The sequence below is a fragment of the Gossypium arboreum genome, chromosome 7 (genome assembly GCF_025698485.1).
Source record: "Gossypium arboreum isolate Shixiya-1 chromosome 7, ASM2569848v2, whole genome shotgun sequence".
Lineage (NCBI taxonomy): Eukaryota > Viridiplantae > Streptophyta > Magnoliopsida > Malvales > Malvaceae > Gossypium > Gossypium arboreum.
Window position 1 is genome coordinate 24,725,392 of NC_069076.1, and position 14,170 is coordinate 24,739,561.

Below are 14,170 nucleotides of genomic sequence, written 5' to 3' on the forward strand. Positions count from 1 at the left end.
TAGTTAGATTAGCCCACAAATTTCAACCTATAAATAGAGCTTTTAGATTGATTCAAAAAAAAATTGAGAGTTTTGCAGGAACTTCGAGAGAACTTTTATTTTGGGTTTGGTTTTGTTTTTGTTTCTCCATTTTGTACTATTTTTTCGATTATTTGTCGTTTTAATGAAGTTTTTTTTGCTTGCAGTTTTTTATCCTCTTTAGAGGATTTTTTGCATGTAAATATTTGTGCCCAAATTTCCCTATTCGTTCTTGTTTTTTTACTTAATTCGGGTTTATTCCCAACGAAGTAGAAGAACATACCTTAGATCCAAGTCGATCTGACAATCAATGCCGGAGATTGAAGAACAAAACAGTTCTAATTTTGGTTCGCAAATTCATGAAGTTCAAAGTTATTTCATGAAAAAAATGAACTATAGAAAGAAAAAGGAAATAGAGTTTTTGATTAGTGCAAGTAGTACGAACAGAAAACGTTATATAATAACTATTTTAACAGTTTAGAGATTTAAATGAAAACTTTTAAGTAAAATAACTATCTTATAACTTTTTGAAATTGAATGAACATACTAATAGTTTAGTGACATTAGATGTAGTCCACCCAATCCTTTAATATATAACTAATATATAAATTTTCCATAAAAATTAGCAAAACATGTTTTTATTTTAACTCAGAATTTTAAATAAAACGGTTAAGTTTGTATTTTGATCAGAATCAAACCTTTTGGGCTTCCAAATTTTGGCCCATTTCTGTATTTTGATGTAAAAACCCTCTTAAAACAACATTATTTTTCTATAAAAAAACCAACATTGTTTTGCCCGTCCGATTGCTAAGCTATGTAAAATGGCCGTCGGATCCAGAAAAAGCTTTGTATATAAATAAGCCGTTGCAGAGAAAACCCTAAAAATAATTGGAAGGGGTTCATTTTGTCTTTGCGCCGGTCTTCTATCTCCTCGACTCACTTCCCAGCCGAAGGTCCCATTTCTTCTTCTTGTTCACCATTTTGTTTGACGTTTTGATTTTTTCTTCTGTTTACTATTGTTTTGTTTGACATTTTGGCTTTATGTACTGAAATTACAGGTAAGCCATGGTTAAGCATAACAATGTTATTCCAAATGGGCACTTTAAGAAGCACTGGCAGAACTACGTGAAAACTTGGTTCAACCAGCCAGCAAGGAAGGCTAGAAGAAGAATTGGTGGGTTTTCTATTAGATTCTTTTTTTTTAATGAATTATCATGTTTTTTAGATCGAATTTGATCTGTAGTTAATGGGATTTGGGATTTTTGCAGCAAGGCAAAAGAAAGCAGTAAGGATCTTTCCAAGACCTACTGCTGGGCCTCTTCGCCCTGTTGTCCATGGCCAGACCTTGAAGTACAACATGAAGTTGAGAGCTGGAAAGGGTTTCACTCTTGAAGAGCTTAAGGTATGCTCTTTTCTGCTCTCAGTTTGTTTTACACAAATTTTCGTCATGTTTAGAAGCTCTTGATCTTTCTAATGTACTACCTTGATGTTTTTGTTTTAATTTTTTTCTTATTTTGATTGTAGGAAAGACCTTTTGGTAAATTCCATAATAAATGCTAACTGTAATTTCAAGTGATTGAAGAAATATTTTGTTACTCTGCAATGTGATCAGTAATATTATTGACCAGCAACGTTTATGTAAAAATAAATCCTCTTGGTGTTTTTGTAAGTGTAGATAGATTGATGTGTCTAACATATATGCTAGATAATTTTTGATTTCCATCTTCATATAGTTGCTATGTTGTTACAAATGCGGCACTCACTGTGTTCTCTTATTAGGCAGCTGGTATTTCAAAGAAACTTGCACCCACCATAGGTATTGCTGTTGATCACCGCCGTAAAAATAGATCTCTTGAAGGTCTTCAAGCCAATGTTCAGAGGCTTAAGACCTACAAGGCCAAACTTGTTGTCTTCCCAAGATGTGCTCGCAAATTTAAGGTAATTTTAATTTGGTTTTCAGTGATTAGCACGTTAAATCCCTAGTTGTTTATAACATTAATTTTGCTTTTTGTTCATGTAGGCTGGTGATTCTACTGCCGAAGAGCTTGCAACTGCAACCCAAGTACAAGGATCATATATGCCTATTTCTCGTGAGAAGCCTTCAGTTGATCTTGTGAAGGTCACAGAGGAGATGAAGTCATTCAAGGCTTATAACAAGCTCCGTGTGGAACGAATGAATGAGCGCCATATTGGTGCCAGATTGAAGAAGGCTGCTGAGGCTGAAAAAGAAGATAAGAAGTAACGTTGTTTGATGTGTTCTGGGATTTAACTCGTTAAAGACGTTAGCTTTTCTTTTCTCTCTTTTTTTATTAATTTTTTGGGTTTTCTTGTCAGTTGGGTTAAAACAGCACCTTTGAAGCTTGGTATTACGTTTGTAATTCTGTTTTCGATTTTGTTAAGTTTTAGAGTTCTCCAATACTGGAAGGAAAAGCTTAAATATTTTTGGAAATTAGTCAAAGATTTATTTAGCAGGAAAATTGTTTTTGGAAATAATAATTTTTTAAAAGTGATATATATATTTTTGTGTTTTGATTTTTCATAAAATGTGTTTTTGGTATTCGATAATTTTTGAATTAATTTCAAAATTTATTTTCATCGATCAACTAGAATATTGAATGTTTTTATTTTGAAAAAAAATTCTTACTAATTAGTTTAGAAAGCTAAATTTTATTATTAATTATAAATCAATAAATAACATTAAATCAAAAATTTTTTCTTTAATTTAAAAACAAATTTAACAAATAATTGGTTTGTTAATAGATGTAATTGTAGAAACTTTATTTTAATAATTCTCAATTTTGATATTGAACAAATTGGTTTGTCCAAAAAATGGTGCAATTCAATTTTATTAATTTTGCAACTAAAGTTAATTATTTGGATTATTAATGTTTTCCATATATTGCAAATGCTTTTATTGCTATAACATTCCTATTTATCTTACTAAATGTAAAAATAATTTTTAGATTTAATGTCGAAATCTCCTCGACGTCATACCTAAAAGAGGATGGAATAAATCTATTAAAAATTATTTTACAATAATAAGTCTAAATACAAATAATTAAATCATATATTACAACAACTTATAAAGTAAATTAATAACTAAAATAACTAAATATAAAAATAAACAAACAACAAAATTAGTAAAACCAATCAGGAAAATTAACTCATTTTAAGGTTTGTAATTAACTTCAGATTAGGGTTTTAAGATGAATTAGCCACCGGTTAACCAATTATTACCTCCCGACCTCTAACTGATAAATCTATTGGTTGATACTCGCTTATCTCCCGACCTCACTTTCTCAACTAGGATAAACTATGATTTACGCAGATAGACTTATCTCTCAATCTCATCCAACCTATGATTACTTCTTAGGGTTGTCAACCCTAAGGTTTAGGAACGCATAATCTCTACCAACTAATCCTCTCGGGAAATCTTAAATCTTCCATTAATCACGTTCCCATCCACTAGTTAATCTCCCTTAAGGGCTCAAACTCAATTAAATAAAACATGTAAATAACACAACTGAATCGAAAGAGAAAAGAGATTAAAATAATCCTGGAATTGATATTGATTGAAGAACGAAGTAGTAAATCTCTCAATCGGAATGACGAATCGCGCCGCTCGCAAAAAATAAATAAATGAAATATTTCAATATTATAAAAAGAACAACTGATTCCAAGAGGAAAGAGCCAAGTTGTTTAAGAAAATCGAAAGAAAGCTAAGATTAATAGGGGTCTAAGACGACTTAGTTACATCAAACCCTATGGTCTTATTTATAGAAGTGTTGACAGCCCAAATTAGGTCTTCAGCATGTCCTACGTCTTCATATAAAGTCGAATGGGCGAACAAAAATAGCCTTGGTATCCTTGGGCATCACGTCGACCTATATTGCGCCATGGGCCTTGCATGGCACGACATGACAGTCAAATTGTGCCTTCCTTAGTTTGTTCCATGCTTTGACGGCTCATGAAGCTTGTGCATCACTCGTCTTTTGCTCCCAAGTCAATTGGGCCTATAAATCATAATCCTACACACTCAATTACACACATTAGCACTACCTAGGGCCTGTGTCGACCTAATAGGTCACAACACTTACAAAATGTGTTAAAAACACTTATTTTTTCTAATATTTAATCCTAACTAGTAAATACCAAAAATGCAATATAAAATACTAAATTGGCTAGAAAATAAGCTTTTTCAGTGTGAAAATAAGTTGAATTAACTACTACATTTGACAGCAGGTCACCTTCCAAGTAAGATTCACATTGTGGAAGATCAACTTTTTTAAGTAAACTTAAGATGTCATTTTTCACAAGTCTAGTGTTTCTTTCTTGGTTAATATAACCAAGTCTTAGATGCCAAAGGTACACCGTATGAAAGTGAGAATTTTTAAGTATTTTATTCGATATTTCAATCTCAAGCAGTGTGTACATCTTTGGTTTAATAAAAGCAAGATTATTTGACATCTATCCATTACAGATAAGATTGTGATTTCTAAATATTACAATTCCGTTATTAGAAGTCACGGCCAACCCGTCTTTATATAAACATGAAACAAAAATTAAGTTTCTTTTGAAACTTGGTACATAGAAAACGTCTCTTATATCTTCGTAAAATTATCAAAATAAAGATGTACATCTTCCACTGCTTCAATAGCCACACATGTCCCATTCTCAGTCCGCAACGATAAGCTCTTATCTCAAGATCTTTTGTCTCCTCAAACCCATTTGTCTTTGGTGGTTAGGTATTCCTTCCACTCTCTACAATTTGCTTTGAAGTACTCGTTCTTACTGCAGAAGAAACATTTAGAAATAGATAAGTCTTTAGGCTTTTTGGTTATCTTCCTTTCCACTTGTGGTGGCCCAGAGACCTTAGTCATTCCTTAGCGTATTTTTCCTTCCCTTTTAAAAAACAAGTGACAACTATGTTTTCTTCTGCTCTTTGGACCAACTGGCCGCCATTCAACATTAACTCATAGGATTGTAACTCCTTTATGAGTTGTGTTAGCATCAGGTTTTTGTTGCCAAGGTGATATGCGGCCCAAAAGCCAGTAAAATCCTTGGATAAGCTCTTGAACACCATCTTAATTTAAGTGTTTTGGTCCCAATTGGCTTCATTGTCCGCGACCTCGGTAAAGTATCCCATAAAAGTAATCATATGACCTTTAATCGGAGTTGGGATTTTGCCGGGCAGTCATTAAACTAGTTATAGCAGACTGTCAAGCCAAGGCAACTTGACCCTTGAACATGTCTTCTAGCTTATCCAGAATCGCTTTGCGGTCTTATAACTCTCCAGTTGCTTATATAAGGTTTTGATCATGCTTGCCAGTAGATAGCAGCAAGCTATCTCATCAAACTCCTCCCAGTGTTTTCTAGGCTTAGCTTGAGTTGCCGGTGGACACTTATTATCAATAATTGTTTTAAGTTTCTCACAACTCCAAACAATTATTAGGTTCTTTTTCCATTCCTTATAATTATTTTCATTTAGTTTGTTTTCAATGAGTATGTTCAATAAGGGAGTTGGTGCCATTTTCGTCTTACATTAAACCTTGAAAACATTTGTATGCCGTTGCAACGATAATTCTTACACCCATTGAATGAAGCCACCTTGATCATGATCAACTAGTAAGAACATGAATTTCCATCCAATTAGTACATGAACCTAATTTCTTAGGCATTCACACATACTAATAATTGTGTAGCATTTGACCATCATTCTAACTTAAGCATAACTCATTGGGAAGTTACTTAACTAGATGATCTTGAGTGTATAACTATCGACTCAACACCCATCGCATCATACACCACAAATGAGTCATCTTGGGAAAATATCACCGAGAAGTATGATGTGACTAGTTTTCCTCATTGAAGAAATAATTTCTTGATGTACCACATGATAATACCTACCATAGAGGCCGGTCCAACTATCATATGATCATAAGAAAATTTTAATTACTTTTATAAGCCTCCTCAGTGAGATCCACATGACAATGTCTACTTTGTGACAGGTTTGTTTCACGCCATCACAAAAGACCATTGGTGGAGGCCGTAAGTCTTATATAGGGACCTCCTACTCAATATTTTAAAAACTTGCAAGGTTTTTATTTTTTGGTCTCAATCATGAATGATCAATATATGCATGACAAGTACATATGACATTCTTCCCTAATCTATATGACATGCTTATCTCATATATGAACGAACATACATTTGTAGTCATATAAATATATCATGCTTATCTCAAAAATATAAAAGCATAAAATTTAAATGACTCTGACCAACCAAAGTTTCCATGATTTCATCCTAGAAAAATAATAAAATTATAGAATTACAAAATTTGCCCCAAAACATACTTTAGGTCTTTGTATTTTGCCACCACGGTCTTTACTATGGTACCGGTTCATGTTTACATCGTTACTGACTTTCTATCACCATTTTCATGTGACCACCACTATCAGCCATTGTCGGGCCACCATCAGACCACCGTTGGCTCCAATGGGTTGAGTTTTTGTCGTCTTATTTTTTTCGGGTTTCGTTGGGAAAAAATAGGTTATAAAATTCCTATGTTCGTTTTTGGCTCACATATTTTATTCTAAATAAATAATAAAATAAAACCCTATGTGGAGATGATAGTCCACGATTCAAAATATAGATGCCCGAAAAACAAATTAAATTACAAATAAATTTCTAGGAACCACAACTTTAAAAATAATTACTTTATCATCCATAATAATAAAATACTTATATACATCCATTCACATACGTTCCCCTAAACTTGTGAATAATTATAAAAATACCACATCTTATCAAATATTAATTAAACAATATGAAGAGAGAGATTTAGTCTCAGTTTCAACTATAAACATAGCACAACTTGACTCTTGATACCAATTGTTGCAAAAAATCTGGTTTGAAAATGGTTTTCTTGAGTAATAGAAAATTAAAATTTTGAAAATCAACCCAATTTGTGATATTTATAGCAATAAACCTTGAACCGAAATCATACTTGTGTTTTTGGAAAAGCAGATCCTTGACAATTTTTAGCTTTAAAAATTGATCTTTTCTGCTATTCTTGTACCACGAACTGCTTCGAGTGTGGGATCAAACCAATCGAACCAAAACATAGAACTAGAAAAAAAATTCTTTACTTTTGGGGTGAAAACAAAAATTCTCTCTTCAAAACAGAAACCGATAGAACTGTTATTCTAGAAAAATATATAATAGTTGAGAATAAATTCTCTCTATTTCTTGGCAGAGCAACAATATCCTCAAGTTGTGTAAATAACTCTATTCATGTCATCTATTTATAGGGAGAGAAGGTAGAACCCTTGTAGAATTGTAAAAGTTTATTTCAAATATACAACCAACTTCCTAGTCCAACCAGGAGAGAAAAAGGGGCTAATAAGGTGTGCTTCCCCTTATATGTATTATGATGGGGATTCAGGCTTCTCATTGTTTTGGGCTCAATTATATGTGCTTTCTGGACTTTTAATCCAACACTTTATAATTTACTTAATCCAATACATATTTTTCTATTTTCTAAAATAAACATTAATTTTCCAATTAAATAATATTCTTATCCCAATTTTGCCCCCAATAAAATTATGACAATTTTACCCTTCGTAAAATTTCAAAGAAAATGTATTTTGTATTTCACAACTCAACTTGTTCATTATGATTGAATGACTTATTTTCATTATTGGGCTTTAAAACTGCTAAAAAACATAAATTGATTTTTCCGATAATTTCTGAGTAATCTATATATATTTGCAAACAGATCATTTCTCATTTACATTTACATTTCCATTTTTGAGAAACCCATATTCTTTTCCAAAATGATTCCATTTTTTCGTTTCGGAGAAAACCACAATCATTTTTCTAAATGTTTCCCATTTCTCTATTTCTATTTATTCTGTTCATTTTCATTCAATATGCAATTCATTTTTGGTTTCAACAAGCTAGCGAAAGGACCGATTGGACATATGTAATTAGGGATCAAATGATTTATAATTAAGTTTCGACTTTTCACCTATTAATTATAAACTCATTTAGTCACGAAGTCATTCCACTATAGTATCGTGACTGAGCTCTTCCTAATGACATACCATTACAAAATCAACTATTCAGTGCTTGTCCAATGACCTTTTCATAAGTGTGTTATCCTTATAGTATATCCTTGATCTCTTTGGGATGATATCTATTCTCCCAATATGATCCTATTTTGTCTCATGATGACCATTACATCTTCTTTCATGAAAAGTCAATCACTATCAAATAGTGATAAAGTCATCCATCAAAAAGACGAATGACCCGTGGCCACGTTTACTTTTCATCAACATTTAATGCCTATGAGAAGATATCATTTACCCTCGTCTCAGACTACGAATTCCATAGTTGTGAATGACACTATATACTGCAGAAGTCATACACCCAACGCACCAGCTTTCGGTTCCTTATTTATCCAAACTCAGACTTGTACTTACATCAAAGTGTACAAGTCACACATACATAGTCTGCCATCCACTTAAGATTTAGGTATCCACATTATGAATGTCACAAGTGAATATATCCATAAATGAATTCATGATTTCTTTTACTTGGGTCCAGTCCAATGTACTGTCAGTCCAATCAGTCACATCTATGTCTCTATCTTTTGGGAGTCATCTACTTCGATGGCCAAGACATCTTCCCAATTTTTACTCTGGGGTACAATCCTTTAACAAAGATACTGTACCCTTCAATTTATGCTCTAGGTACATTCCATATCATTCAAAGATCCTTTCTGTAGCCTCTATCCAAAACTCGACCATGGTAGGGGTCGTCTTAACAATACCCTTAAATAGTTCAGCTCACTGGATCGAAGCCTCTCAATTACGAACCCACGGCTACTAGATCCAGCTTGGGCTCCAATCACCCGTTGAAGAACCCTAAGCATAGCTTGTTTGGGCTTGACTACGTGTTCAGGGGTACACACTTGAGATACAAAAGAGTCAACATGGGCCTCACGACCTTATGTTTCATGGACTTGCATACCACGAGTTTGCACACCTCGGGTATTCATATAATTTTCTAGAGTTTTATGCTTTATCTATAGTTTAGAAATAATGTAACAGTCCGATTTAGACCCTAGTCGGAATAGTGGTTTCGGGACCACGAATCCTAGTAAAAAAATATTTAAAAATTACTTTCTATGTTTATTATGTGTGAATTAGCATGTGTGAAATTTCTGTGATTTAATTTTATCATTTGAGTGCCCGATTTAATAAAAAGACTTAATCGCATAAAATGCAAAATTTGTATGCTAATTATTGAAATGCCTAATTGCTTTGTTCTTTTAATGTGGGGTACTTATAATGCAAATATACCATTGGTTTTATAGGTGGACGGTAATAGGCATGTTATATATGTTTTCTAATTAAATTTATTAAGGTTATAATGGTAAAATATATAATAATATGTATATAATAAAACATAAATTAACAAGCCATAGTTTATATTTTTTCTTCCATGACCGAATAGCTAAATAAGAAAGAAAAGAATAAGGTTTCAAAGGTTTGGCAACCTTCCAAGCTTGATTTAAGGTTAGTTTTTACTCAGTTTTTGATAATTTTTACGTTTTTGAGATCGTTGCTTCGAGTACTAGTAAACCCATGCTTGAATTTTTATTTTGGTGAATATTTTGACTTATGCCATTGTTCAAGGCTTGTGATTTTTGTTGTTTGATGATGAAATATGAAAGATATGTTTTGGGTTTTGTATTGGAATTTTTGACGATTTTGAGTAATTATGACTAAATTGCAAAAATAATAATTTGAGGGACTAAAATGTGAAATAAACAAAATATATGGACTTGTTTGAATATGGGTAAGATTCGTCCTAACATGAGTGTGTGGAAATTTTGCATATTTTGTGTTTTTTGCAATAGGGACGAAATTGTAACAATTGTAAAATGTCAGGGGTAAAATGGTATTTTGCCCATTTATGTCTTTTTGGACTAAATTGAATGAAAATATGCTTGAATGAGTTTAATTTGTATTGAATTAGATCAGGAAATGTAGAAATCAAATTTGGACCGGGGAAAAAAACCAAAGTTATCGACTAGTTGTCTCTTCCCGATTACTGGGGATAGTGGCATCGATATGTGGCTACATGTAAGACCACGTCTGAGAGGTTGGCATTGTACGATATGTGTGAATATCCGAGTGTCCTATCCAACTCCGAATGGTTCAACGGGCAAAGATAAGTTGGGTACGAAGGTATAAATTAGGCTAAGTGACCAGGTATGTGATAGTTGATTACCTATTTGAAAATAAGGTAAGCTGATTATTTGATATGTGATACAAACATATGTATGATGTTAGTCTGGATTTGTGAGTAATTGTGTAGTGTATGTGGCCAAAGTTAAGCGTAATTATGTGGTATTAAGGTTTGATACATGAGTATATGAAAACAAGTGTTTAAAGATTCGGCTTTATGTATTGATAATATGATTTTCATAGTGTATGACACTTTGGTATAGAAACATGTATATTCGGCCACACGATAAGTATAAGTATGAGATATTAAAGTTTGATTCAAGAATATAAGTTTGTGGGTGTGTATATTCGATTATATAATGGTACTATGGTTTTGAAAACGAATGTGACCTTGATAATCGATGTAGTACATTCGTCCAAAGGTTATGTATAGTGATATCATATTGTGCCCTATGTGCAAACTTATATAAATGATTAAGTACGGCCTAAATGATATAAAGAAAGAATAGTTATAAAGTGATTCATGAATATATGTATATGAGTTTATGTATATTCAGTTAATTATTGGTATTGTGGCTTTGAAATTTGAGTGATATATTAATATTAGTTGTATGGATATTTGGAAAAAGTGAAAGTATATGTATTATATGAAATTATAAGTTTGAAGTTAAATGTGATTATGATAGTATAATTGGTTTGGTAATTAGATCGATATTGACATTGAATTATTTATTTGCTTATAGCTTACTAAGCTCCTAAAGCTTATTCTGTGTGTTTTTCCTATGTTTATAGATTTTCGGAGATCTGCTCGGGTTGGAAGTCGATGGAGACGATATCACACTATTCGGTTATCATTTCAATAAATATTTGAGACTCGATTATGTGGCATGTATAGGCTAGTCTTAAGGTTAATTATTTTGAATAAGTATGTATTAAAGCCATGCAAAAATGGCTAACTACCTTGCTTGAAGTCTATTATGTTTAATTATGGTTTGTGTTCATTTTGGTTATAATATTAGGTGCTACGGTTGAATGATATCTGTGATATGCGTTTTTGTGCATTCAAGTTGATTAGTGAGTTGGATGTGGTTTGAATGATTTGGCCATGATATACTGCTAAGTCTGAATTATATTTGGTTATGTTACTCTTGGTTAGAATGCTTCGGTTATGACTTGTAATGATAGTAATAACCTCATTTGATTGACAAGTATTTTCAGTTAAATGATAATATGAGATATTGAATATAATTGATTATTAGTTTGGCATATATATATTTTCATGTGAATCGTGGTAGTTTATAATGATAAGGGCTGTGTTAATATTTGGTCTTAGATTAAACTCATGTAGAGAGTATATCCAAGGTATATGATGTTTATAAAGTTGTTTATGTGTCTCGGTTGCATGATTTATAATGGTTGTTAAATGAGCTAAGTATATCACATACTAGTTAGGTGACAATCAAGATACATGCATAGGGTATATTAGGTTTTCCTTTATGGTTCAGAAAGATGATATGTATAATTCATGATTTGTTTATTATGGTAAAAGATATGTGCTAATTTAATCATCTATGTTTTGTTAGTTGAACTTATATATGTATATGTATAAATGCACTTATACTATGATTGTTATATGTGTAAAATCGAATAATACTTGTCATTATGTTTCGGTTTGTTTTTCGAAATGCATATGCATATATCATGCTTATATGATTTGTAAAATAGGTACAATTGATGAAGACAAATATTGAGTAAGTGTTAAGTGTGTAGTGATAGTAAAATGGCTAGTTAATAAGTAACAAATATATATATTGTATGCGGATGTGCATTTGGTAAACTTCTAACTTAAGCTGAATGGTGGAATTGATATTGCTTAAATATTTAATGAAATATTATTGATTATTTGTGAAATTGATAATGACATATATGCTAAGAAACTTAATGCCTTGTAATATGACTTAATTGGTTGAAGTTGCGCACGTATAGAATTAAGAAATAAAATCTTTAATTTTATTTTAGTATTCACTTATCATTAAAGTGATTAACCTATGATTTGTATATGCAAAATGTTTATATTTAATTAGTTACATGCTCTACATGTATATAAGAATATGACTTGTGATAATATGAGAATGTTTGAAACTATGCTTATGTTCAGTAATGCCTTGTGACTTTAGTCCGGCGACAGATACGGGTTAGGGGTGTTACAAATAAGGTTTTAGTTATTAATCAAATTATTTTCATTCTAAAGTTTTACTATAATTTATAGTTTATAGTTTTCTATAGTTTCAATAGTAACAGTACTATGGAGGATTGGCTTCGGGGCCTCGAATATTTTTGAAATCAAACTTTTAAAATTTATTTGTTTCATGTTCCTAGAATACCCTTTTAAAATATGCATGCAGATTTAGGTAAAAACCACAGTCTGGGTGTTCATATCGTTTTCTAGAATTTTATGCTTTATCTACAGTTTATAAATAAAGTTCTAATTATTAATCAAAGTATTTTCAGCCTAAAGTTCGACTACAATTTATAGTTTATAATTTTTCTATAGTTTCAATAGTAATAGTACTATGGAGGATCAACTTTAAAGTCTTAGATATTGTAACGCCCCAAACCTGGCTTGGACGTTATGGCCGAATTTGGCGATGTCACATTGAAGTATTTTTTGTAAAGCATGATATCGTTTGAAAAGCCCAATGTTTATTTAGCCTCTTTGTGTGATCTAGAAAATAATTTTAAACCTTGCATCGCTATCAAAAGCATTTACTTTAAAACGTTATTAATTTCAAAATCTCGTTTATCGCGGAAGCTTTTGAAACGGGTTTGCATATTCGTGGTATTTTGGTAAATCATACATATCTTTTGAAAACCCACATCCTACTACTAGAAGATATAAATCAAAGTAAATAAAACCCTAAAAATTAAAAATTATAGAGGCCTTATTACATAAAAATACCCAAATAAAACTACTTATAAATTAAAAATCCAATGAGGAAGCAAGAACGGTTGTGTGGCCACCTTTGAGTCCCTCGCAGCACCGATCTGCCTAAGACTAGAGATTACCTGTACAGTTAAAACAGATGGGTGAGCTTACGAAAACTCAGTGTGTAATCCCATATAAGCAATCAATCAGACAACAGACACATTCTGGGCCTAAGCCCTTTTTAGTAACAATGACAAGATCAGTTTGGGCTTTAGCCCATCTCAATACAAAAACAGTCATGTGTGTGGGCCTTTACCTATAGTAGTAACAGTAAGCAGTATGCAAGTCCTACCCATCCAGCCTCTACACTCCATCTCCGTCCAACCCTACACTCCATGTGGGAATATAATCAACCCACCCATCCCTATACTCCAGAATTAGCACCGGTTGCGGCACTAAATAGTATTTGCAGCAGAGCTATCAGTATAATAAGCTTAGAGCCATCAGTGATTTGCAGCAGAGCTGCCAGTACAGTACACTTCTTCCAATCATATATAAGCACATCCCCACGCGACGCATCATGCAACATGTCATGTCATATCATAATATTAAACATTTACTCAATACAGTTACACATAGCATGCTAAAATACAAACATACATCACACAGGGGCAAAACAATCATCCTACCACATAAGGGCAAAATAGTCATTTTACCTCATAAATGAAAAATCGTCATTTTACCACATAATGGCAAAACAGTCATTTTTCCACATAAGGGAAAAATCATCATTTTATCACATAAGGGAAAAATCATCATTTTAACACAAGGGCAAAACAGTCATTTTTCCATTTAAGGGCAAAACCGCCATTTTATCATATAAGGGCAAAATTATCATTTTGCCACATAAGGGCAAAACCATCATTTTAACACATAAGGGAAAAATAGTCATTTTGCCACATAAGGGCAA

At 32.3% G+C, this 14,170-nt stretch overlaps 1 protein-coding gene across 1 annotated transcript; it reads left to right on the forward strand.

Annotated features, from left to right (window-relative positions):
* The first annotated feature begins 821 nt into the window (after window positions 1–821).
* On the forward strand, window positions 822–2,495 carry LOC108465957 (60S ribosomal protein L13-1-like). Its single transcript, XM_017766360.2, has 5 exons — window positions 822–971; window positions 1,077–1,192; window positions 1,287–1,420; window positions 1,798–1,956; window positions 2,039–2,495. Exons 2-5 carry the CDS (start codon window positions 1,084–1,086, stop codon window positions 2,258–2,260), a joined length of 624 nt encoding a protein of 207 aa, XP_017621849.1. The 5' UTR covers window positions 822–971; window positions 1,077–1,083; the 3' UTR covers window positions 2,261–2,495.
* Window positions 2,496–14,170: the final 11,675 nt, after the last annotated feature.